Source organism: Telmatherina bonti (genome assembly GCF_933228915.1).
Source record: "Telmatherina bonti genome assembly, chromosome: 13".
Taxonomy (NCBI): domain Eukaryota; kingdom Metazoa; phylum Chordata; class Actinopteri; order Atheriniformes; family Telmatherinidae; genus Telmatherina; species Telmatherina bonti.
The window spans coordinates 35,415,595-35,441,774 of record NC_136611.1 but is presented as its reverse complement, the minus strand read 5'-3'; the positions used below and the strand labels follow the sequence as shown (position 1 = coordinate 35,441,774).

General features: G+C 47.8%; 1 protein-coding gene across 1 annotated transcript; it reads right to left on the bottom strand.

Moving 5' to 3' along the window:
• Window positions 1–11,528: 11,528 nt before the first annotated feature.
• qsox2 (quiescin Q6 sulfhydryl oxidase 2) lies at window positions 11,529–25,733 on the bottom strand. The gene is made up of 12 exons (XM_079251495.1): window positions 25,388–25,733; window positions 18,689–18,789; window positions 18,563–18,611; window positions 18,390–18,495; window positions 18,192–18,282; window positions 16,558–16,703; window positions 16,345–16,482; window positions 16,143–16,272; window positions 15,938–16,060; window positions 15,697–15,847; window positions 14,288–14,476; window positions 11,529–14,198 (listed from the first exon to the last, which is right to left on the bottom strand). Exons 1-12 carry the CDS (start codon window positions 25,620–25,622, stop codon window positions 13,672–13,674), a joined length of 1,986 nt encoding a protein of 661 aa, XP_079107621.1. The 5' UTR covers window positions 25,623–25,733; the 3' UTR covers window positions 11,529–13,671.
• Between the last annotated feature and the right edge of the window lie 447 nt (window positions 25,734–26,180).

The window sequence follows — 26,180 nt, the reverse complement described above, 5'->3', positions numbered from 1 at the left end:
CAATTATTTGGTTTCTATTATAGGCTGTGTATGAATTGGCTTGAAATGATGTGTATGTAAAGTGCCCTGTGACAACATTGTTGTGAAGTGGTGCTATACAAATAAAGCTGAATTGAATGGAATTGAATTATTACAAAAGTTATTTGTCAGTGTGCAGACATATTGCTGTTTACAGTGCTATGTCAAAAGAACAGTGTGGCCCCTTTAAAATGGTCAATCTAGAAAGAGAAGAGAGAGAGAGATGCACAGCATGTCAGCTGCGTTGGGAGCAGAGGACATTGCATGGTTAGTGGTCAATGTTTTGCAACAAGCTTTAGCAATGAACAACATACAGCTCTTCTAGCAGAGTCCTGTGTCCACTGTTATACCGCTGCTTGGAAAAGTGAAAAGCAAGCTCCAGGGTAAACTGAGACACTACCTTATTGTGGTGGAGGGATTGGCGTGTCCTGAAGACCCTAGTAGCTATGTTGTCAGGGGCTTTATGCCCCTGGTAGAGTCACCCATGGCAAACAGGTGTCTCGGGTAGGGGAACAGACTAAGTGTGGCTCAGAGCCCCTTGATGATGATGACCATTGACAAAAATGTTCCCTTGCCCAGACGCAGGTCACAAGGGGCCCCCTCTGGAGCTAGGTCTGGGGGTGGGGCATGAGAGTGAGCTGGGTGACCGGGCCTTTGCTCGTGGGGCCTGGTTGGGCTCAGCCCAGAATGGTGACATGGGCCCTACCTCTCGTGGGCTCACCATTTGCAGGAGGAGTTGTTGGGTCAGATGCAATGTGTGCTGGGTGGCAGCAAGAGGTAGGGACCCTGGTGGTCCAATCCTTGGCTGCAGAAACTGGCTCTAGGGACGTGATACGTCATATCTCTGGCGGGAGAAGAACATAAGCTTGTGCGCGAGGTTGAGCGGTTCCAGCTAGATATAGTCGGACTCACCTCAACACATGGCTTGGGGTCTGGAACCAGTTTCTTCAAGAAGGGCTGGACTTTTTTCCACTCTGGAGTTGTGAGAGGCGCCAAGCGGTTGTGTGCATTCTCATTGGCCCCCGACTTGGTGCCTGCTCATTGGGGTTCACCCCAGTGGATGAAAGGGTAGCTTTCCTCCGCCTTTGGGTGGGGGGACGGGTCCTGACTTGTTTGTGCTTATGCACCGAACAGCAACACAGAGTGCTCACCCTTTCCAGAGTCCTTGGAGGGAGTGTTGGAAGTGGCTCCCTTTGGGGACTCCCTTGTTTTGTTGGGGGATTTCAATGCCCATGTGGGCAATGAAAGTGAGACTTGAAGGGGAGCGTTTGGGAGGCATGGTACCCCCCCACCCTCCACCCCTGAACCTAAATGGTGTTTTGTTGTTTGACTTCTGTACTTGTCACAGATTATCTTTAACAAAGACCATGTTTGAACATAACAGTGTTTATATCAAGGATCACCAATCCTGGTCCTCAAGGGTCGGTGTCCTGCAGTTTTTCCAAGTGACCCTGCTGGAAAACACCTGTCTCAGACTCAGACAAGCTCTGCTCATGTCTGCTAAATACACATGGATTTGAATCAAGTGGAAAACCTGCAGGACACCAGCCCTGGAGGACCAGGATTGGTGATCTCTAGTTTATATGTACACCTGGCATCAGGACTCTGGGCCGCAGTTCAATGATCGACTTTGTAATCGTATTGTCAGACCTTTGGCTACATGCCTTGGGCACTAAGGTGAAAAGGAGGGCGGAACTGTCAACTGATCAACTTTGGTGAGTTGGCTCAGATGGTGGGGGAGAGGGCTAGCCAGGTCTGGCAGGCCAAACGTCTCACAAGGGTCTGCTAAGAATGTCTGTCAAGTCCCCTGCCAGAGTGAGCCTCAATACCCACCTCTAGCAGAGCTTCAACCATGTCCCAAGTGAGGCGAGGACATTGAGTCTGACTGTGCTGTGTTCCATGCCTCTATTGTTGAGGCGGCCAGCTGGATCTGTGGTCATAAGGTTGTTTGTGCTTGTCGTGGCAGTAATCCCAGAATTTGTTGGTGGACACCTGCAGTGAGGGACGCTGTTAAGCTGAAGAAGGAGTCCTATCAAGCCTTTTCGGCCTGGGGGACTCTGGAGGCAGCTGATAGATATCAACAGGTGAAGTGGGATGCAGCTTTGGCTTCACAAAGGCAAAAACCCGGGCATGGGAAAAGTTCGGTTATGCCATGAAATATGACTTCCGGACAGCTTCAAGGGGATTCTGGTCCACCATCCAGTGACTCAGGAGGGAGAAGCAGTGCTCTGTCAAATGAGGAGCTGCTGACCTCTACTTGGGATGTTGTGGGTCGGTGGAAGGAATAGTTTGAAGACCACCTCAATCCTACCAACACGTCTTCTAAGGAGGAAGCAGAGTGGACTCTCCTATCTTTGGGGCTGAAGTCGTTAAGGTCTGCTCGGAGTTTTTTATGGCTCAGGATGCTGTGGGGTGACATGCCTCTGCATCATCACATGGACATCTGGGACAGTACCTCTGGACTGGAAGACTGGGGTGGTGGTCCCCCTTTTCAAAAAGGGGGGCCGGAGGGTGTGCTCCAACTACACAGGGATCACCCTCCTCAGCCTCCCCAGTAAGATCTATTCAGGGGTCCTGGAGAGGAGGGTCCGTCAGATAATTGAATCTCGGATTGAGGAGGAGGAGCAGTGCGGTTTTTGCCCCAGTCATGGAACAGTGGACCAGCTCTATACCCTCTTTAGGGTCATGGAGAGGTCAGGTGAGTTTGCTCAACCAATCTACATGTGTTCTGTGAACTTGGAGAAGGCATTTGACCATGTCCCCTGGGGACCCCTGTGGGGTTACTCCGGTAGTATCGGGTACCGGAACCCCTTGTACAAGCTGTCCGGTCCCTGCATGACAGATGTCAGATATTGGTCTGCATTGCCGCCTGTACGTCAAAATAATTTTCATTGAAGGTTGTACTCCACCAAGCCTTCCCTTTGACACCAATTGTGTTAATAACTTTTGTGGACAGAATTTCTAGGCAGAGCCGAGGTGTTGAGAGGATCCAGATTGGTGACCTTTGGTGACTTTTTTTGGAGATGACGTCATCCTATTGGCTTCATCTCTCAACCTCTCGCTTGAGCAATTTTCAGCCGAAAGTGTGAAGCGGCTGGGAAGGGAGTTTCTCCCCAAAGTTAGCTGCAATTAGCTGCTGTTCGATGAAGTTAAGGAAGTTTACACTGAAACTATCAACAGTTAGCTGCTGCTGGGTGAAATAAAGGGAGTTAACTCCCCAAAGCTAGCTGCAGTTTGCTGCTTTTGGGTAAAGTGAAGGGAGTTTACCCGGAATCTATCTGCAGCTAGCTGATGCTGGGTAAAATGAAAGGACTTTACCCTGAGGCTAGCTGCAGTTAGCTACTGCTGGGTAAAGCAAAGGGGGTTTACCTTGAAGCTATATGCAAGTAGCTCCTGATGGGTAAAGTGAATGGAGTTTACCCTGAGACTGGCTGCAGTTAGTTGCTGCTGGGTAAATTGAAGGTAGTTTATCCACAAAGTTAGCTGTTATTAGCTGAATGCTAGCTGAATTAATGAAGTTTACCCTAAAGCAATCTACAGTTAGCTGCTGCTGGGTTAAATGAAGGTAGTTTACCGTAAAGCAATCAGCAGCTAGCTATTTCTGGTTGAAATGAGAAGAGTTTACTTTGATGCTATCTGCAGTAAGCTGCTGCTGGTTAAAGTGAAGGGAGTTTACACTAAAGCTATTGACAGCTAGCTGTTGCTGGGTGAAATGGAGGGAGTTTACTCTGATGTTAACAGCAGTAAGCTGCTGCTGGTTAAAGTGAAGAGTGTTAACACCCCCCCCCCCCCCCCCCCCCCCCCCCCCCCCCCCCCCAGCTAGCTGCAAGTAGCTCCTGCTAGTTAAAGTGAAAGGAGTTTACCCTGGGACTGGCTGCAGTTAGTTTCTGCTGGGTAAATTGAAGGTAGTTTATCCACAAAGTTAGCTGTTATTAGCTGAATGCTAGCTGAAGTTAATGAAGTTTACCCTAAAGCTATCTACAGTTAGCTGCTGCTGGGTGAAATGAAGGTAGTTTACCCTGAAGCTATCCGCAGAAAGCTGCTGCTGGGAATAGTGAAGGAAGTTTACCGTAAAGCTATCAGCAGCTAACTGTTTCTGGTTGAAATGAAGGAAGTTTACTTTGATGCTATCTGCAGTAAGCTGCTGCTGGTTAAAGTGAAAAGTGTTTACCCCCAAATCTAGCAGCAAGAAGCTTCTACTGGGTAAATTAAATGGGAGTTTACCCTGAAGCTATCTGCAGCTAGCTGCTGATGGGTGAAATGAAGCGAGTTTACCCTGAGGCTAACTGCAGTTAGCTTCTGATGGGGGAAGTGACGGGAGTTCACCCCTGAAGCTAGGCGCAGCTTTTCTTTCTCTTAGCCTCCTGAGCTGGTTTGGAGACTGAAAGTTTAATAACTGCTTCTGTTTGAGTTTTCCCACAATGGAAGCAACAGACCAGAGCAGCTCAGTTATAAAACCGTCAAAGAAATGTTGCATTTAAAGACCAAACATGTTAGAAGGAAAAATTAGGAAAATAACTGGTTTTGTTGGAACCAAATGTTCATGTGGGTATTTAGTTCACCTGGTAAAGCAGCTGCTCCTTCCACACAACCAGGTCTAAAGTTCAATTCTGGTATTCCAGTGACCCACATTGTGATCTACCGCTGAACAATAAAGGTCACTAGAGCCCACACAATGTTAAACATACAACACACACAGTTTCCAAGTAATATGTTTTAAACTTTCTATTTGGATATAAAATTATACATTATTCATTCATTCATTTTTCCAACCGCTTTGTCCAATTAAGGGTCGCAGAAAGTTGGAGCCTATCCCAGCAATCCCAGCAATAATTGGGCGAGAAGCAGGGTACACCCTGGACAATATTATATAACAATCTAGTATATATGTTAATTTATAAATATAATAAAATAGAACAGAATTTATAACAAAAACAGAACAGGAGAGTCCACAACAGTCCACTACAGTTAACTACATAGAAAATTCTCTATGGTGGACGACATAAGAGTCCCTCACAGTGCAGGACAGGCCTTTGTAGTCCTTTGTAGGTCACTAAAGTCCTTTTCAACCCAGAATTGTCTTCACACGTCAGAAAAGTCTTGTCAAGTTCTTCCAACAGCTTCATGTAGTCCTGCACAGTCCACTAACTCCACAGTCCTAAGCATTGTCCTCTAGTCTGTCACAAACCCTTTTCAGTCCAAGATAGTCCAGTGTCATGTCTATTAGGGTCTACAACAGTCCTGTACAAGCCACCCCAGTCCAGAAGAGTTCACACCAGTCTGATACAGGACTGATCCAGACCATCTCAGTTCTGAAGAGTCCAGACCGATACAGGACTGTTCCAGACCAGCTCGGTCCCGAAGAGCCCAGTCCGATACAGGACTGTTCCAGACCAGCTCGGTCCTGAAGAGCCCAGTCTGATACAGGACTGTTCCAGACCAGCTCAGTCCTGAAGAGTCCAGTTCAGGTGAGTTCAGTTCAGTGTTATTGTTGTTTACAGTCAGAAACAGACCGACGGACAGCAGACAGATTGGAGACAATATAAACAGATAGACAGTTTGGACAAAGAGACAGTTTCAGAGACACAGACAGGAGATGATGTCAGACGGCAGCTCCTCACCTCCTTCTGCTCCTCTTCCTCCTCTGCTTCTCCTCCATGCAGCAGGCAGGACGGCTGGCTGCGAGAGGTTTTCTTCTCCTCCTCCGCTCAGTCAACGCATCGTCTGGCGTGTCACAGAGGAGGAGGCGGCGGTGGGGGGAGGCAGAGATACAGCAGACAGGCGAGGAAGAGGAAGAGGAAGAGGAGGAGGAGGTGGAGTCATCTGAGGACAGGCAGGGAGCTAATGCGGCTAACTGCCCTGCAGAGGATGAGGAGCGACGGCATGCATCACCGCTCGTCTGCACAGCCATGATCACTCAGGAAAACACATCAAAACACGCCACACACACGTGGAAACACACACACATGCGGTCGTCTGTCTGTGTGTGAGAATCTGAGCCTCTGTCCGTGTGTGTGTGTGTGTGTGTGTGTGTGTGTGTGTGTGTGTGTGTGTGTGTGTGTGTGTGTGTGTGAGAGAGAGAGAGAGAGAGAGAGACATGACTTGGCCAAATGCACAGCGCTGCATTGCAGTGCCGAGGCTGAGTTGGCATGCTGAGTACATAACGTGCATACTGCGACTGTGTGCCAGCCACACACACACACACACACACACACACACACACTGCAGCCTCACCTTCCATCACCTCACAGCTTAGTTCAGCATATAACATGAGACACGCGGTCCTGCGGATCTGAATTTAAACATCATGATTCCATTTTGAAGAGACAGAAAGATGTGTGGGTGGATGCTGGAGGGAGGAGGAGGCTAAAGAAGCACTCAAACTGTGGGTGTGTGTGTATATCATGTTGATATGTGATGAAGAGCATCCTGCTGTACTTTCAGGATTAACATTTACTGTCTTCAGTATGAGGATGTTGAGTTTGTCTTCAGTTTGGGAAAAAACTAAGAGTCTGATTAGGGGCCCTAAATACCAAGCTTGGAACCTGTTAGAAGGTCTACGAGAAAATCCTCTAATCTAAAACAGGTCCTTGAAGTTTCTGGAAGTAGAAACTGATTAGACTGGCGCATTGCTTGATGTCTCCTCTCAACTCTAGACGTCTGAGTTTGATGTCTTCACGACACACCGTTTGGCGGAACTTTTGCTCTGGTTCTGATCTAGACCGGCTCTAGTAATGCTTACAGGAGGGGGGAGGCAGAAATGTGAACAGGGCCATCATGCATGCATGTCATGCTTCAGCTCTTTTTGTTGTTATTACTGTTTAATAATAATAACAATAATAAGTGTTTTCTTAACAGGACTGTTAGTAGAGTCCAACACTCAGAAATGGATTGCACTTTGTCAGACCTCTAACCAAAGACCTGTCCAGCTTGGGCGTCCCACCAGAAACTAAAGCTCCTGCTGGTATGGCTCTTAGGGTCATTGAGTCAACAAACCCCCTGACTACAATACGGTGGTTATCCCTCAGGGGGGAAACGGAATATAAAAATGATAGATACATTAAAATAAGAAAAAAATAACAAATATTAATCATTAAAGTTTTAACAACCAACATTACAAATGTCTCATTAGACAGCCAAATAACAATAAACTAAAATATTAAACTAAGCTGAAATAGTTAGGCCAGGGTGTCAGAGTGGGCAAAAATAAAGATGGAGGGAGCCTCCGTGATGTCACCCGTAGGTTTCTGAAGAGCTGAATTTAAGCTCCGTTCCTACCATCACCATCTTGGTAGGGGCATGCATGTTGTCTTGCCCAAAAAATACAAATATGGGCAAAGAGGTGGAGCTGAGAGAGGGTCTGTGAGCGTCATGGTGGATGACTGACATCAAGAAAACTCCAAGCTGCCTGTAGCTAAGAGCTAACCGAGCTAACCCGGAGCTAACAGGAGCTATAAACATGCATAACAACAGGCTGTAATCATGTTTATTTCTACTGTAAACATGTTTATTTCTGCTGGGAAGTTGGTCTTTTTAACATGGGAGTCTATGGGGATTTGCTCTGTTTTGCAGCCCCTAGTGGATGAAGGGGGAACTGCTGTTTTATGCACTTCTGCATAGGCTTCGCTTTTAACCGCCAGAGGTTGCTGCATTAATTCTTTTTAAACTGACTTTAAATTGTTGATTTTTTTTCTTGTAGACATTTTCTGTGAAGAGTCATGGTTGTTGTGAGTGACTGTATTTGATTCTGTGACATTTAGAAGTACTTGTCTGTGAATCTAGTTTCCCATTGGGGACTACAAATAGCTGAAACTGCAACTGAAACTTTAATTCATCTCAAAACTAATGAGAAATTTTCCTCCTCATCGTTCCACCAGAGAAGAATGCCCTTTGAGCCCAATGCGGTTTGTGATTGGCTTGGTGTAGAGCTGAACATTTCTCTTTATGCCGATGACCGATGTCTTATTTAAAACTTACATGCCTGTCTCACTCCCTGCTGCTCTTTCTACGTTTAAAATATTTTCCAATTTTCTGGATCTAAATTAAAGGCAACCTAAATTAAAGTGGGATATTCCCTGAAAACCAAGCGGCAAAGAACTATCTGTTACACGCCTTGCTTTCCAAAGTTGTCCACAACAGTGTTACCTACCTTGGGGTTCAAGTCACACATGAATTCAAGCCAATTTTGATCCCCTTTAACTCGAATTTAGGAAGATTTTAAACGATCGTCTCTGTTAAACTAATCGACAAGCTTGTATTCCCTGGTCTCTTTCGTTTGTTCTAATGTACACCACTTTTTCTCCCATATGGAAATCATTTGGAACAAACAGGTATCTTGGTTGCATGAACAGTCATTACAAAAACCTAATCTCTCAGGTTCTAATCTGAAAGGTTCCATTGCAAATTTCTTTGCTTTGAGTCCACTGTTCACTGTTGCTCCACCATTCAGCATACCCAAAAAGATGTCATAGCATTTTTCCTCTTCATTGGCTAGAAGCCTGAAATCAACAAGATCCCTGAGTCACATCCACCGGATCAGAGGTGTTCTGTATTTAGTCAAACATAGGAAAATTTGATTGCCATTAAGTGTTTGCGGTAGTGCCCTGCGATGGACTGGCAAGCTGTCCAGGGTGTACCCTGCCTGTTGCCCAAAAGCCAGCTGGGATAGGCTCCAGCTTCCCCGTGACCCTGAATTGGATTACGCGGTTTAGAAAATGGATGGATGGATGGATGTTTGCGGTAGTAAATTTGACTGCATACAGAGCCTCTTTCTATGTTTCAGGAAGAGCTAAGATCTTCCCCTCACCACTGATTAAACCGTTGAGTAATTAATTATTTTGCCGTCGGTGGGTGGGCTTGTCTGGGGACAGAACAGCTTAATTGTGCTCCCTCTAGCTATATTTATGTAGGGTTGTGGTTTATAATAGACATCTTTTCACTCTTTCTTGTGACTATGATTTTATTGTCTCACATGTTGGCCAAGTCATTTGGTACTTGTTTGTATGTTTTTTTCCTCCTCATTTTTAAGGAAAATGTTCATTAACAAGTATTTTTAATGCTCCACCTTAGTATTTTCTAAAAACTGAATAAACAATGTTGAGGAAAAACAAACGTCCTTACAAAGACACAAGAACAGGTGTTTTATTACCAGTGGGGACAAAAATCCTCTGATTAAAACCAGGTTTAATCAAGTTTCCCATTGGCTACACTTGATCTGGGATACAGGTCAGTATAATCCGGTCTAGTCCACCATCGTCCTCTAAAATCCAGGTATGGAATTCTACAATCCAGTACTGTCTACTATAATCCAGTCTACACTAGTCCAGTATTCATCAGGCCACTCGTCCTGAAAAGTCCAGTGCTGTCAACTCGATTTATGGTCCAGTACAATGCAGTCCAGTCCAGTCAAGTTCAGTTCAGTTCAGTTTTCTACAGCAAGGCTCATCAGTACAGTCCCACAAGGGCTGCAGCCCTGCTTCAAATCAAATAGATCCAACAGCCAATGAAGTTCTGCACAATGACTCATTGAGTTGGTGTGTTGGTGCAGGGATACACTGAAAACCTGCGGGGCTGCGACCCTGATGAGGGATGAGTTAAATAGCCCTGCTAAGACCCAGTAGAGTCCTCTACGGTCAAGGTCAATGCAGGCCTGTGGCCTGTGGAGTGGTGGTTTGTGGGGAGAGCAGGCTGTCCGGTAACAAGAAACTCAAATCCCACTTCATCCTCGTCGAAGCTGCAGCGGAGCATGAAGGTTTGGTTGAGTTTATAAAAACTGTTGGTGTGTTCCGGTTATCATGTTTCAATCAGTCTGCTCCAGGATTTACACCACTGGTTTACACCACAAGGTTTACACTACTGAGTACAACTAAATCTAATCCAGTACTATCATAATCCAGTAATATTCCACAAGAATGAAGTTCAGGATCCTCTTGGAACAAAGTGCAGCAAGATCCTGAACTTTCTTGTAATGGAAGAATCTGTTTACTAAATGCCAGCGGGATATAACTGACTGTAATAGACTCTAGGACAGGTTCCCAGCTCCGGTCCTCGAAGGCCACAATCCTGCAGGTTTTCCATGTATCCCTGCTCCAACAAATAAGTCATTTTGCAAAACTTCATTGGCTGTGGGATCCATTTAATGAAAGCCAGGTGTGTTGGAACAGGGATACATGGAAAACCTCCAGGACTTCGGTCCTCAAGGACTGACTTTGGGCACCCCAGTACTTGGAGACTGTAGAGATGGTGGTAGACTCCATGTGTGTCATGGAGCAGACTAAAGGAAATGTGGCAACCAGGACAAGCCCACTTCCTCTACAAACTCAAGCAGACATTCTTCCACTCGCAATATGGACTCTGGATGTGGACCCTGGAGGCGAGGACAGTGAAGTGGCTTGCCTACTTCAAGAAGGCCCAACGTCCAGCAGACTTACGGTATTACCCTTCTTCCCCACCTGACTCACCGCCTCCCTGGACTGTGTGTGTGTCTTGTCTGAGTTTGTGTTTAAGTGTATGAGGTGTTTTTTTTCTCTCCAGACTGCGCCATCTAGTGGCATGGTCTGGAGCTACGTTTCTTTTCCCTCAACCCCTTATGATCCAAATGTATCCGTTCTTATCTGTTATAGGCCGGCACCGGTAAAACTGGCTTCAGTTCAGTTCTGTCAACTTGTCATAAAGTTACATGTCTGTATGTCAACCCTTGGAGGAGCTGGCTTGAACCTTGAATTCCCCTCGGGGATGAATAAATTATCTTTGATTTGATATGAATGAAAATTAATGGCTCAATAGCAGACCTGTGCAGAGCTCGTCAGAAATCCATTTAACTTGGATCAGGTGTGTTGCAGCAGGGAAAACCTGCAGGATAGTGGGTCTTAAGGACCTCCAGGAACTGTGTCTTGCATGGACGCTGTCCTGCAAGTTTGGGGTTATGCCTGCTGCAGGTCCTGAATCAGATGAATAGGTCAACATTATTGGACAGAACTTAACAGAAGAACTTTGAACAATCAGAAGTAAACATGACTCTGAGCTGCAACAGGATTTATTTACAATACTTACACAACCTCAATTAATCACAAAAATACATTATGTATGAAACGCTGAGCAGAAAGAGTTTAAAAAGAGTCAGAGCTGATAAACAGCAGGACGACCGGCAGAGGATTACCATGGAAACCACTAAAACATCCAGGAAGCTTCCATTTTCTAAAATAAAGTTTATAGATAAAACAAAAAAGTATTTTAAAAAAGAGCAGTTTTGGTGAAATTGATCTAATAAACACATTTATATGTTTATGTTTTAACCTCAACGACACACTGCTGCCTTCAACTAAAAAAAAAAGAAATCTTTTTTTTCCTTTTGAGCGACTTAGACGGCCACCAGGTGGCGCCAAACACAACGCTGCAAAAGCTTCTGTTCAGTCAGTGAAGCTGATGAGGACGTTCCTCCAACAGAATAAATAACTTTCCACCCACCCACCCACCCACCCACACACACACACACACACACACACACACACACACACACACACACAGACACACACACACACACACACACACACACACACACACACTTTCAGCTGAGTGTGAAATGGGCTGACAAGCAGCACCAAATTCTAACCCTGACCCTAAAACTGGGTTTAAAACACTTTAAAAACCACTTTACATCTGCAGGAGGTGAAAATACTGTCCCATGTACATTCACTTCACTCTGCGGTCATATTGGTGTCCCCAAAATGTCAGAAAAACAAGAGTGAGCGTGTCAATGCACATTTATCTGACCCGGTTCTAACCCAATAAATGGTTCCAAACACCAAAATAATAATAAACAAAAAACTCCAAAAGAACCATTTTTCACAGAAGTCCCAGTAAATTTACTGTCAGATAAAAGAAATGAGATTAAAACACAACATGTCACCAACATGCAGGAAAACCACGATTCTGCACCCAGTTTTAACCCGGATCCTTAAACCGGGTCTAAACACACACACGCTGCACCCAGCGGGATGATGCCTTTATGTGCAAACAAGTACGTGAACTCTGAACTCCCCCTAGTGGACATACTGGCTAACATCAGGCACGCATGCCTAGTGGACATACTGGCTAACATCAGGCACACATGCCTGATGTTAACCAACATGGAGGAGATGACGTTTGTTTTCATTAAGTGACATAAAAAAGGCAGTAAAACAGACAGACGTAGCGTGGGTGGTCATTTTACAGATCACAGCTTCTTTTCTGTTCGTTGTGCGGGCTGCATGTCAGCTGTACTGCTCAACACTGCCCCCTGTGGTTCCCTGTGATACTGCTTTGTTTGCACCATCAGGTTCTGGATCTGCCAGAGTCCCGAACATGGGACAAATTCTGAACATAAACAACCCAAAAGGCTGGAGGAATGCTCCATATCCGTCTGTAGAGTAGAGCACAGATGAGTCTTCAGTCTCTGGTCAGATTCACGTTCCAACATGTGAAAAAACAAACGTATTCGTAGCTACAGACATGGATCTGAACTTGTTTTAACCCTCGTGGTGGGTCAAAGCGGGCCACGATTAGACTTCACTTTCCATACATTATGTCAGAACCAGATCAGCCGGACTTCGACACGGGATGATGATGCATCATCCACGCTACAGCTAGCTTAGCAATTTTCCACCCTGTTCCAGCTACAGAAGAGGCGTCTCAGTGGGACAACATTCATACAACGGGAATGCAAACCGGTCAGTAGATAAACATTCGCTTTATTTGACCAAACTGTCATTGTGCTACTTTATCTTTTATAGTGCTATACTCCCATTTGCTCTACAGTGCAAATATTACTCTGTCATGTTGGGATAAAAATATAGTTAAAGACCTGTCAGGAGAGTTCATGTGATTTTACAGATTTATATTCTAATTAATTAATGCAGAATAACTGTGATAGTTGTAAAATAAGAATCATCAAACCTGCTATCATGACGTTACTATTCTAAACACAATTAAATGAATGTCCTATGTCCACCGAGACCCCGCAAGGCAGCGGTCAGATCCGTGTCCTCACCGTGCAGGAAAAACAAGAATGTGTGTTTACACACTTCCAAACCTCACGCGGTTCTAACCCTGTTCCTAAAACCAAGCCCAGACCCCTTCCACGGTCTTTCATAAGGTCTTCATAAAATCCTGAACTCAGATGTCCTCACAAATGTAGAAACACACACACACACACACACACACACACACACACACACACACACACACACACACACACACACACACACACACACACACACACACACACACACACACGGTCCGGGGTCTGAGAGGACAGGTGTGTTTCCAATCAGCGGGAAAACGTTTGGCACAAAGTAAACTCAGTCTCTGATCCAGGTTCCTCGTGTCCCTCCGGTCGGATTCTGCAGTTCTGAGAGTCCAGAACCAGGTCCGACTAAACGCAGGTGTTTCCTGGATCCTGTTAGAAATACAGAAATAAACAAACGTCACTAAAACTTCATACCGGTCCAGTCTTGTTTGGTTCTGGTCTGATTCAGGGCTGAAAACAGCTGGTTTACTTCTGGTCGGAACCAGCTGAGCTGTCTGCCGCAGGTTCAGCACCTCAGCCCTGAACCGGGCCCAATAGGACCCAGCTCTGGTCCAGTAGAGGCCGGTCCGGAGCAAACCGGTCACGGGTCAGACGTGGAAGCGGGAGTGCCGGAGCTTCCACCTCCTGGAGCGGACTTTGAAGAAGAAGAAGAGGAGCATGAGGAAGAGGCAGGAGGAGATGTAGAGCACCACACACAGACTCATGTCCACACTGTTGAAGCCCAGACCCAGAATCCAAACTCCTCCTGCTGCTCCTCCTGCTGCTGCTCCTCCTGCTCCCTCCAGAACCAGAACCTCCTCTTTCCCTCTCAGAGCTGGCTTTTCGGCTCCAGCCTGCTGCTGGGACCTCCTCTCTAGATTCTCCTGGGCTCCTGCAGCCGGTTCCCGGCGCTCCAGGGCGGGCCGGTCGGGGTCAGGAGGAGCAGCGGGGAGGTGGGGAGGAGTCAGGGAGTATTTGGGGGACAGGTTGGAGGCACCGTAGTGATGTCGGAGGAAACGCAGGACGTTGTCCTGGTTCCACACGTGGACGCCGTCCGTCTCCTCGTGGCAGGCGGGACAGAGGGAGGGACTCGGCCAGGGAGCTTTGGGGAAGAGGGGGTCGTCACTCAGCGAGCCTGGAGGAGGAGGAGGAGCCTTCATCAGCACATGCACCTGCAGCCGTGTGTGTGTGTGTGTGTGTGTGTGTGTGTGTGTGTGTGTTTACCGGCCAATCTGGTGTTGACCCGGTTGTGCTGGTTCCACAGCCACAGGATCTGCTGGTCTCCGGTCCGGACCCGGTCCATGCTGGCTGTCGCTGCCTGCTCGAAGTGACGGCCGCACTCCTCGCAGCCGAAGAACGTCCGGATGTAGCGCCGCATCACCTGCAGCACCGGCGCCGCCTCGCCCTCCAGACCTGAGACAACAATGCACACACGGGTTCAGAACCAGAACCAGGAGACCAGAACCAGAACCAGGAGACCAGCTCTACTGATGTTCAGGTGGGTTAATGAGATCCAAGGTTCAACAGCAGAACTTTGTCCGGGTGAACCTGTCCTCACCTGGTAGCTGATGGAACACATATTCCCCCGTGATACTGGGGCCGATACTGGGACTGATACTGGGGCCGATACTGGGACTGATACTGGGGCCGATACTGGGAGTGATACTGGGGCCGATACTGAAGCGGATACTGGGACCGATGCTGGGACCGATGCTGGGACCGATACTACTGGGGCCGATACTGGGGCCGATACTGGGAGCGATACTGGGGCCGATGCTGGACCGATACTGGGAAAGATACTAAAGCGGATACTGGGACCGATGCTGGGACCGATGCTGGGACCGATACTGGGAGCGATACTGGGAGCGATACTGGGGCCGATACTGGGGCCGATACTGGGGCCGTTACTGGGACCGATACTGGGACCGATACTGGGACCGATACTGAAGCGGATACTGGGACCGATACTGAAGCGGATACTGGGACCGATGCTGGGACCGATACTGGGAGCGATACTGGGAGCGATACTGGGGCCGATACTGGGACCGATACTGAAGTGGATACTGGGACCGATGCTGGGACCGATACTGGGAAAGATACTAAAGCGGATACTGGGACCGATGCTGGGACCGATACTGGGAGCGATACTGGGAGCGATACTGGGGCCGATACTGGGACCGATACTGAAGCGGATACTGGGACCGATGCTGGGACCGATACTGGGACTGATGCTGGGGCCGATACAGAGACAGATACTGGGACCGATACTGGGGCCGATACTGGGACCGATACTGGGAACTGACACTGGGAACTGACACTGCATCTGGATAAGGACCAGTCCCCTGTGAGAGCCTGTGGAGGGTGCTGCAGCACCACCTGCTGGTCACTCAGAGTAAACGACACGTCAGTCTCCAGAAACACCAGAATAACATGTTTGTTGTTACATAAGTATAAAAACACGGTAACCATAACGATAAGTCTTTAAGTCAGCAATAACGTGAACGGGGTCCTTCAGGGAGAAGCTGTAGAGGCGGAGGTGTCCGCACCAGTGCCTGGTGAAAACAGGTGGACCAGGAGTATCCTAAGATCTGGTTTCAGGATCAGTGTCCGGTTCAGGTTGGGTGTGTCTGTACCTGTGTTGTCCAGTGCTGTGGGCATGGCTTCATGTTGGACAGTCAGAATATGAAACAGAGTCCAGAGGGAACAGGGGTAGCCTCGAAGCCCCGCCCTGCTGCCCTGGCAACCAACCCAGCGAAGCTCCGCCCCCAAGAACACACCTGAGATCTAAGAGGATGCAGAAGTTCAGCTGCTAATCAGTGTGTCTGTGTGTGTGTGCGTGTGTGTGTGTGTGTGTGTATGCGTGAGCACACTGACCCTCATCTTGTTGTCCACCAGGTCCAGGACAGCCTGGTAGGGGATTCGCTGCAGCGGCAGACTGAGCAGCCAATCAGAGAGCGTGTCCATCAGCTTCACCACCGAGCCACCACCTGGATACAGCTGAACAGGTAGATGTAGAAAAGATGCAGAACCGGGTCAGTCCAGTTCAGGACAGATACAACTACAGCTGAGCTGCTGTTACCTTGGCAACCAAGGTGACGAAGTCCTTGAAGACCTTTAGCTCCTCCCCCTCCAGCGTGCTGTGAGCGGCGAGCTCCACTCTCAGCAGGTAGTGAAGCGCTGACTCCAGATCAGCAGAGTAAACTTTGGACCTGCAGACACCGACACATTACTGCACGTGCTCAGAACCGACCCAACACCGGTCAGTTCAACCCGAGCCCGACCTGTCGAAGTCCCGCCACGGTTCTGATGTCTGGTTGTCCACCAGCGTCCCTGTCTGAGCCGGCGAAGAAGCGCTGCGGCGATGGACGCCTGGCAACGTCCTCAGGAGGGAGGAGAAGAAGAAACGAAGGCGCTTCTCGCTGCAGGAGGAAGAGGAGCTGGTTCTGGTTCTGGTTGTACGCCGACACGTGCAGGTGTGTTCATGCTGAACTCACCTGTGCAGGTGTGAGTGTGTCCCGTTTGGATGCAGCAGGTAGACGGAGGGAAAGACGGAGATCTGCAGAGCGTCCAGCAGGGGGCGCTCAGAACTCAGAGCCCGCTTCACCAGGACACCTGAGAACTGCAGCAGGTCCAGGATCACCTGTGAGAGACACACACACACACACACACACACACACACACAGAGTCAGGAACATGATGTGAAGCGGGTCGACGGGTCTGAGGAGAACTCTCAGGCTTCTGATCAGTTCCGGGTCTCATTTACGTTTCTTTCCACCAAACGCTGCGATCGATAAAACCAAACCTGACGGGAGAATCGGGGCTCCCTCTGCAAACTCTGACCCAAACATACCCTGGGTCTGGTTCCGGAGAAACAGGCGATGGCGAGGAAAGGAAGTGCAGCGCCGGTGATCCGTAGCGATGCATCAGAACCAACTTAAACATTAACTTCAAGTCCAACGTCGTTTCATCAGTTTTCTCACCTTCACAGCCTTGCCGGATGATCGCCATGGTGATGAGGATCAGATTCACACTGAAACTTTGACAACTTGAGAGCCAATCAGACGGCTCGCTGTGAACATTTAAATCCGTTCGTACATAATGCTGCGTGCTGATTGGCTCGGCTGGAAGACTTGCAGATGGAGAATGGGGAGGGAACGCAGAGATCGATAAGATTTCCTGATGACGGGCTGATAAGCTGAATTGGAGCATTGCTCTCGGATCTTTGTGCTGAACTGGGTCCAGTATTGGAGAGACCGACCCGCCAGAACCACGTAATCCCTGTGTCGCTACCAAGGTATGCTGGTGTTTCTGGGCGACACGTTTAGGAATAAAGCCTACGCAGTGTTTTAGAAATGAGAGCCCGGGTCCGTCTGACTGGTTCTGAACTGTCTAACTGGTTCTGAACCGTTTTAACCGTTTGATTAATTCTGAACAGTCTGATCTGTTCCGCACTGCCTGATTTGTTCCAAACCGTCTGGTTGGTTCCAAACCTTCCGATTGGTTCTGAATTGTTTGATTGGTTCCAAACCGTCTGACTGGTGCCGAACCGTCTGATTGTTTCCGAACCGTCTGATTGGTTCCGAACCGTCTGATTGGTGTTGAACCGTCTGATTGGTGTCGAATCGTCTGATTGGTGCCGAACCGTCTGATTGGTGCCGAACCGTCTGATTGGTGCCGAACCGTCTGATTGGTGCCGAACCGTCTGATTGGTGTCGAACCGTCTGATTGGTGCCGAATCGTCTGATTGGTGTTGAACCGTCTGATTGGTGCCGAATTGTCTGATTGGTGCCGAACCGTCTGATTGGTTCCGAACCGTCTGATTGGTGCCGAACCGTCTGATTGGTGCCGAACCGTCTGATTGGTTCCGAACCGTCTGATTGGTTCCGAACCGTCTGATTGGTGTCGAACCGTCTGATTGGTGTCGAACCGTCTGATTGGTTCCGAACCGTCTGATTGGTTCCGAACCATCTGATTGGTGTCGAACCGTCTGATTGGTTCCGAACCGTCTGATTGGTTCCGAACCGTCTGATTGGTGTCGAACCGTCTGATTTGTTCCGAACCGTCTGATTGGTTCTATTCCTCCTCAGCTGGTTCAGACCCGTCTGAACGTGTTTAGTGACCAGCTCACCTCCCGTCCAACGTACGAATCCGGTTCCTCCAGGATGATGGCGGTGTAGTGGTCTGACTGTTGACCCAACAGTGGGAGGAGCTCAGCAGCACTGCACACACACACACACACACACACACACACACACACACACACACACACACACAGTTAGCAGTTGTGGTCTTGATGAAGGCCTGGTTCTGGATCAGGTGCTGGTACCTGTACGGCTCCAGTGGAGGGCAGCGCTGGGGCCGGTCCACTTTGGTGTGGTTCTGCAGGATGTTGACCATCAGTTGGCGGACGGACTGGACCTCCCGGTCTGCACCTGCACGTATTGTCATGGTAACATGGAGACATTTGTACACCGTGTGACAGCCACAGGTGAGGTTTACCTCTGTGGGGGGTTCCCTGGTCTGTGGGAGGAGCGTGGGCCCGGAAGAACTGCAGACAGAAACAGGGTTATTACAGCTGTGCTCCTGCAGGGGGCGACATGCCCACCGGACTGCACGGCTTCCTACCTTAAAGGTCGGGTAGAACTTGATGCCGTAATCTTTACAGACGTCGAAGTTTTCCTCCTGAGCGCAGTCCAACACGGCAACACCGATAGCTTCCTGCCAATCTGACACAAGCACACGCGTGTTACAGAGGAACCGGATCACACTTGTTCGATGCTGGTCACGGAGTTCCTCATGGTTCTGTACCTGGACCATGTTCTACGTTTCCTTCAGGTAACACATTAAACTCAGATCAACATGAATCCTGATGAAACCGGATCGTCACAAGCACGTCCTGAAGACCCAGACGACTCGGAACGTTGTAATTTCAGACCGAGCGCGTTGTGTTCAGACCGGATCGTGTTTCCAGCTCACTTCGGAGGTAGGTCTGGGCGATTTATCGGATTTTAATCTCACTACGATCTGGGTTTTCAACGATGATAAAACTAAAAGGGTGTGATTATTTTTCTCTCTGCAGTTTCCTCTCCTGCTGTCTTCAGCTGCTAATCGAGCGTCTCTGGCGTTGCAGCGCTGTGCTGTAAACTCCTCCCACAGCCGCTTTGCTTTCATTCAGACACTGTTGCCAACTTGGAGACTTCCTCGCTAAATCTGGAGACTTTTTTTGTTAAAAGCGACAAATCTAGCAGCTTTTACTGGAGTTATTGGAGACTTTTCTGGTGTTTTGGTGACTGACTTGAAGGCACATATTGTTCTGCAGTTACTGTAAGGAAGGAGCAGCGGGAGCCTCTCCCGTCCTAAAGCACTCCCAGGCGGCCAGTCTCAGTCGGCTCCGGCTGCAGGTCAATGTAGAATACAGTGCCTTGCAAAAGTATTCACCCCCCTTGACATTTTTCGTGTTTCGTTACCCCACAGCCTGGAATCAAAATGGATTGTTCAAGGGTTTGCATCATTTAATTTACAGAACATGCCCACAACTTTGAAGACGTGATATGATTTTTATTGTGAAGCAAACATCAAATGAGACAGAAGAACAGAAAACATAAATGTGCATAAGTATTCACCCCCCCAATGTCAGTACTTTGTAGAGCCACCTTTTGCAGCGATCACAGCTGCAAGTCGTTTTTGATAAGTCTCTATGAGTGTACCACATCTTGCCACTGGGATTTTTGCCCATTCTTCAAGGGAAAACTGCTCCAGCTCCTTCGGGTTTGATGGTTTGCGCTTATGAACAGCAATCTTTAAGTCTGACCACAGAGTCTCAATTGGATTGAGGTCTGGACTTTGACTAGGCCATTCCAACACATTTACATTTTTTTCCTTAAGCCACTCAAGTGTTGCTTTAGCAGTATGCTTGGTGTCATTGTCCTGCTGGAAGGTGAACTTCCGTCCTAGTCTCAGATCTCTGACAGATTCATAGAGGTTTTGCTCAAGAATATTTCTGCATTTCCCTCGACTCGGACCAGTTTCCCAGTGCCTGCTGCTGAAAAACATCCCCCCAACATGATGCTGCCACCACCATGTTTCACTGTGGGGATGGTGTTCTTGGGGTGATGGGATGTGTTAGGTGTGTTCCAGACATACCGTTTTCCTTGATGGCCAAAAAGCTCAGCTTTAGTCCCATCTGACCAGAGCACCTCTCTCCATACAGTCTCTTCCACATGCCTTTGTGCAAAGTCAAAATGTGCCTTCTTATTTCTAGCAGAAAGTAATGGCTTTCTTCTGGCCACCCTTCCATAAAGCCCAGCTCTGTGGAGCTGATTGTGGTCCTATGGACAGATACTCCAGCCTCTGCTGTGGAACTCTGCAGCTCCTCCAGGGTTACCTTCGGTCTCTGGGCTGCCTCACTGATTAACGCCTTCCTTGCACTTTATCAAGATAAAGCTTCATGTTATTTGTTTTCTACAACCTGTGGAATCCTAAAGACGTTGTTTAAAAGCCACGGTTTAATGTTAACTATGTTCATGTTGTTAAAGATAATCGCGTTAAATAATCGAGATCTCAATCTCAGTCAAAATAATCATGATTAGAGTTTTTGCCATAATCGAGCAGCCCTAGGTGGAGGTGGTTTTCTAAAGGACATGAAGAAGTGAGCTGGTTGTTCTGAACTGGTCAGTGGGTCCAGATGTTGAGACGGGTGTGTCGTTGTGCCACGTCTGACTGACTAAACGTTCGAGATTTTACAGATAATCAGGTTGTTGTGGGGGGTTTGCATGTGAAAAGTCACATTAACGTGTGGTTTATTAATCGATATCACCAGTGCCGTCATGGTGCACCTGTTTACGTCGGGGATGTGATTTATAGTTTTATCCAACGGAACTCATGCTAACAAAATGCTAACAACCGGCTAGCTAGGATGAATCCATATCAACGGGAACGCTAACAGTCTGCTCATGACAGAAGCTGCTCACCGGGGCAGATAATTCCCAGGCAACATAAACACACCATGAACCAGAGGACTAAATGTATTTATTTGCTGGACGCAGAAGACAGACACGCAAACGGACAGACTGTTCTGGGTCTGGTGCATCGGGTCTGAGAGTAATTTGGTCCGTTTTCAAGGAGTTTAGCTGTCTGTGACTAAACGCAGAAAATGGAGCGATACCAGCGGAAATCACGGGCAAAGTGATGAGATGTACAGCTGACACGCAACCAGAGAAGATAGAATGGGAACAGGAAATAGATGACGCGGAAACCGCCTAATAAAACACACCTGAAGAAGAAGAGAACAGCACAAAACCTTTGTGGTTTCATTCTTCTTCTGGCGCTTCTGGATAGCTGAAAACAACTCTATAGCGGTGCGTTAGTGCCACCAGCCAGTGTCAGAACTCTGAACTTCCCACTAGTGGCTGAACTGACGTAACTATGGCAACGTAAAAGACACATGGAAATATGAGAACGGCGACGTTTAACACCGTTTGAACAGACATCGTCATTTACGTACCCAGGGTAGCGGGATTGGACCTTACACTGTGCAGCTATGGAAGTTCTCTGGATGTAACAGGCCGGCTTTTAGGGATGGAAAATCTCATCCAAAAATTGAAAATCGGGATTTTTGCTTGACAATTTTAAAATAGATTTTTATTTGTAATTTTATCATTTTTATTGTTTTTATTGATATTTTTACGTGTCTTCTTGGTCATTATAGCAGCAGAATGAATGTCTGCCTACTGTGTTGTTTTTTACTCATTGAAATCAGGAAAAATGACGAGCAAAAACATTTTTTTTTTGTTGATTTGAAAAATAAAAAAATCAGCAATATGGAAGAATTGTGAGAATCACAATTTAAATCGAATTGGCACCCAAAAAATCGGAATCGAATCGGGACAAAAATCCCGTCGCAGCTCTATCAGCCTTCTAGACTCTGTTCTTCAGCCTGAGGACGCTACGTTAGCACGGCACGTCTTAACGCCGAGACTCCAGTAGACCGTTATACGACCATGAAGTGTTACAGCTGTTGCGCAATCATAACTGACACTATGATGTCATAACGTTCTATCCATTCTCATTGGACGTTGCAGCGCCGATTAACTTGAACTATGTAAAAGCTGGATGTAATGTGACGTCATCATTCAGGCGGAGGTCATCTATGTCCATCTGAACCGCTTCGTCCAGTTCAGGGTCGTGGGAAACTGGAGTCTAATCCCAGGAATCACTGGGAGAGACAGGTCACCAGTCCATCGCAGGACACACACTCACACACACTCCCAGGGACAATGTAGAGTAACCAGTTAACCCAACATCGTGTCTTTAGATGGTGGGAGGAGAACCCGGGGAGAAACATCACATACACGGGGAGAACATGCAAACTCCACACGGACAGGCCGCTTTTTGAGCCTCCCCCGAGTCAAGAATCGAACAGTGAGGTTGCTGTGAGGCCGTCTACGTCTCCGCGCCGCTGTCAATGTGGATTTAATATCACACATGAAGAGGAGGTCATGTATGAAGAAAAACACACTCCCTGTTTAAAACAGGCATATGTAGTAAAAGCTGTTGCTGAGCACGTTTCCATGACAACATGGCATCTGGTCCCCACAATGAGAGCAAAACACACATGAAAGCCCGCTCCGTCTGTGGAGCTGTGGAGGTCAGAGGTCGTGATGGAGACAAAGACCGCCTCCTCTGAGACAGTCTGAGGTGAACAATGACGTCCAGGACGTCCTGTCTGACGTCCATCTGCTCTGGAGGATGAGGGTGATGGGGTGAAGGCTAACAAGTGGAAACACCATGGAAACGGTGGTCACATTGGTGCTCGTGGAGTTAAGGACCAGGTTTTAGGGCTGGGACACTCCAGAGACCTCAAGCTGCAACGTAAACCAGATGTGTGTCAGCTGGTGAGACTTCTATGGAGACAGATGGACTCCAGTTGTGTGTATCAGGCTTCCTGACTTTGTGAGGACCGGCTGGTTCACCGGTGAAGGAGGAGTGTGTGGTTCTGCATCAGAGGTCTCGTTTCTTAACGTTGCGTACGCACAAAACGGACCCTGACACCAGCGTTTGGAAACCGGCGTTTGGAAACCGGCGACTGGAAACCGGCGACTGGAAACCGGCAACTGGAAACCGGCGACTGGAAACCGGCAACTGGAAACCGGCGACTGGAAACCGCTGTTTGGGAAACTGGCAGCGCAGACGCCGAGGCAGGGAACTGAAGCCGCACGGCAACATCATTCCTCTCAGACATCTAATTTGACTCCATATCAAACTTTAACCATAGATCAGCTTCATCGTGAGTGTTACAAACGGACGTTATTTCTGCTGAGTCAGAACTTTTCACATCAACATAAAAACCATTTAATTCCATATTACGTCAAAGTCTGCAGAACATTTAACCAGTTTTCTCATCATCCCGTTCCTCCAGATGGTCTCCACGGTGATGCGGACCATCGATTCACACAGAAACTGTGACAAGGTGCGACTCAATCACACCGACTGCTGTAAACATGTAAATACCGTGGCGTAATGCTTCGTCATGGATGCAATGGTTCTGCTGGGAGGGCCTGGGAGAATCAGGAGGGAAGGTGTGTTCAGGACATTTCCTGGCCCATCATGATGATGGTTAACATGCAAACTTTGGATCCATCTGCTGAACTGGGTCCTGACTGGGACCGACTGGAACCGCGCCGTCCACGGTCAGTTACAGGTGTTAACCACTGGGTTCCCATGGCAACCGGCTCTTACCAACTGGAATTAACCAATAATTAACTTTCTGTTCTCTTTCAGGAACAACATCATTCCATCGCAGCAGCGCTGAGCGCCACAAGTCCTGGATGACATCATCAGTTATCCATCAGTTTCCTGCTCTGTGGGAGAACAGACCAACGTTAACACGCAGGAATCTCCGGTTTTCCACGTGGAATGGTGGCGGCTCATCCTGCTGATTTGTAACCTGCTGCATTCTAGTAACATGCAAGTCATGTGACACTAACATGTACAGCTACACGCCACAGGTAGCTCTGACACGGTTAGTGGTACGACACTTTGGTGCTGTGTAGCGGCCAGGCTAGCGGTGGGCACTGACCACCTGCTAGCTGCTTGTCGGGAATTAAGAGTGCACAGGCCCCTGGGCCCAGAGTGTTCCAGGGCCCCCACCACAACATTGTGAAAACTGAAACGACATTTCTAACATCTCTCAGCCAGTGGTACCAGTAGCAACACACTGGACACTGTGGTGTAACTATCTGGTTTTTATGTACACTATGTTTCATGTCCAAACTGCTGGTGGTTGCCCGACGTGGGCCCCTGGGCCTGTGCCCATAATGCCCATTGGATAATCCGGCCTTGTTTCCAGCAGGTGTGTTATCGCTGCTGCAGGTGTTTCAGGTCTCACATGAGACCCAGCTGCTTCTCTTCACATACGTGTTCCTGAGGTCACGGCTGGAACCAACTGGTCAAAGAAACAAAATGATGGACGATTTTATTCTCTTGGCATTTCTGGACTCTTCTGCAACATGTAGCTTCTCTTCTTCATCACAGCACATGTGTGTTATTAGGGTCTGCATTTCATGCAGAGATGGGAGCGGTTTCCATAGAAACCACATGTTTGTACTGATTCTGACACCATCCTTCCTGCTGTTCATTCACATCTCTGAGCTTTAGTCTCTGATAAAATCTAAATAATTACAACACAAACTTGTAACGTGCTCAGTAAAGTGTTTCCTGCTGGCTCCCAGCAGCTCCTGGAACCAGTTAGAAACATGAAGATGACACCAGTCTGACCTGGTCTGAAGGGTACTGGTCTTACCCAAACCTCAGGTAACCTGCTGGTGACCAGAAGCTCCGCCCCCATTAGCCGACCACCTGTTAGCTTAGCACCAGCTGACCCCAGCGCTCCCAGCAGCTGGTGGATGTTTCCATCACCAGTAACCAGTCAACTGGAGCTTTGACCAGCAGCAGGTTATCAGCATCGTGTTAATGTGGTTGATTTTAGTTAACATCTCTAAACCGATTAAACCAGTCGGAATTAGTTAAGAATCTCCCTGAAAACCCGCAACATTTAGTATAATAAACAACTAAAAACAATCCGCTACCACGAAGAAAAGTTGAAAAATTTCTTAAATTAAAGGTTAAATTAGGATAATAATAATAATGCCGAACTGACAAAGACACTGAAAATAACTTGTAAACACAAAGACTGGTAGGAAGTGACTGACAAGACTTTAGTCTGGACTGGAATTACAGAAACAGCAGTTATGTGAATGGACTCTTGTTCTGTTGTTCAGACCAGCTGCTCGGGATCTGGACCGACCCATCCGAACCCAGCGGTACCTTTCACGTCCTGAGCCAGTTCCTTCCACGTGCTGGAGTACTGGATGCAGTGTCCGCACCAGGAGGAGTAGAACTGGACCAGCCAGGCCGAGGACGAGTTGGTGACGGTGGGCTTCAAGCTGCTGCCGCTCAGGATCAGCAGCGGGTCCTCCTCCGTGTACAGCCGGGCTGCGCCTCCCCAGGATCCGGGGACGAGCCAGAGAGCGGCCGCAGCTTGCAACCAAAGCAGGAACATCCCTTCCGAATATGGTGCGACACACCAAAATGGATGGTCAGAGAACCTGGCAGTTTCTACCGAGAATGAAGGAGGAGAACCGGGGAGACATGAGTGGACCGTGCGGCTTTCCGTGAGTGTTCCCCGTGACAGCAGCGCGGGAAGAGGACTCACTCCGATGCGGTTTCCAGGAACACGCGGCGAGAGAAACTAATGACTTTTTAAAAAAGAAAAAAAATATTTATGATGTATCAATACCATGATTTTCGATATATGTGTAATATCTTGTCTTGCCTTCAGGTTCAGTTACATGGTGTGTTTATCTACCGTTTTGTTACATTTTGTAGTTCCTGTTGATGCTGTAGTCACACATCTAGCTTTTCCTTCAGATAAACGATCGTTGTGACAAAAAAAAAAGACGAAGAAGAGTGAAACAGGTGCTGACGTAACAGCCGTGTTGCGTTCAGGAAACATTAAAATGTTTGTCTTTTTATTCTCATATAAGTATGTTTTTAAAAATTCTTCATTGTCTTGACTCGCTGTCATCACTGTCAAATCTGTTATTTGCAATTTTAAAAA

Excerpts from the sequence above, each read along its gene's own strand:
- qsox2 (XM_079251495.1), bottom strand. The coding sequence starts at position 25,622 with ATGTTCCTGCTTTGGTTGCAAGCTGCGGCCGCTCTCTGGCTCGTCCCC. Across the intron at positions 18,612-18,688 it reads AGTTCTACCCGACCTTTAAG|TTCTTCCGGGCCCACGCTCC; the intron begins GTAGGAAGCCGT and ends TTCTGTCTGCAG. Across the intron at positions 18,496-18,562 it reads CCAGGGAACCCCCCACAGAG|GTGCAGACCGGGAGGTCCAG; the intron begins GTAAACCTCACC and ends CAATACGTGCAG.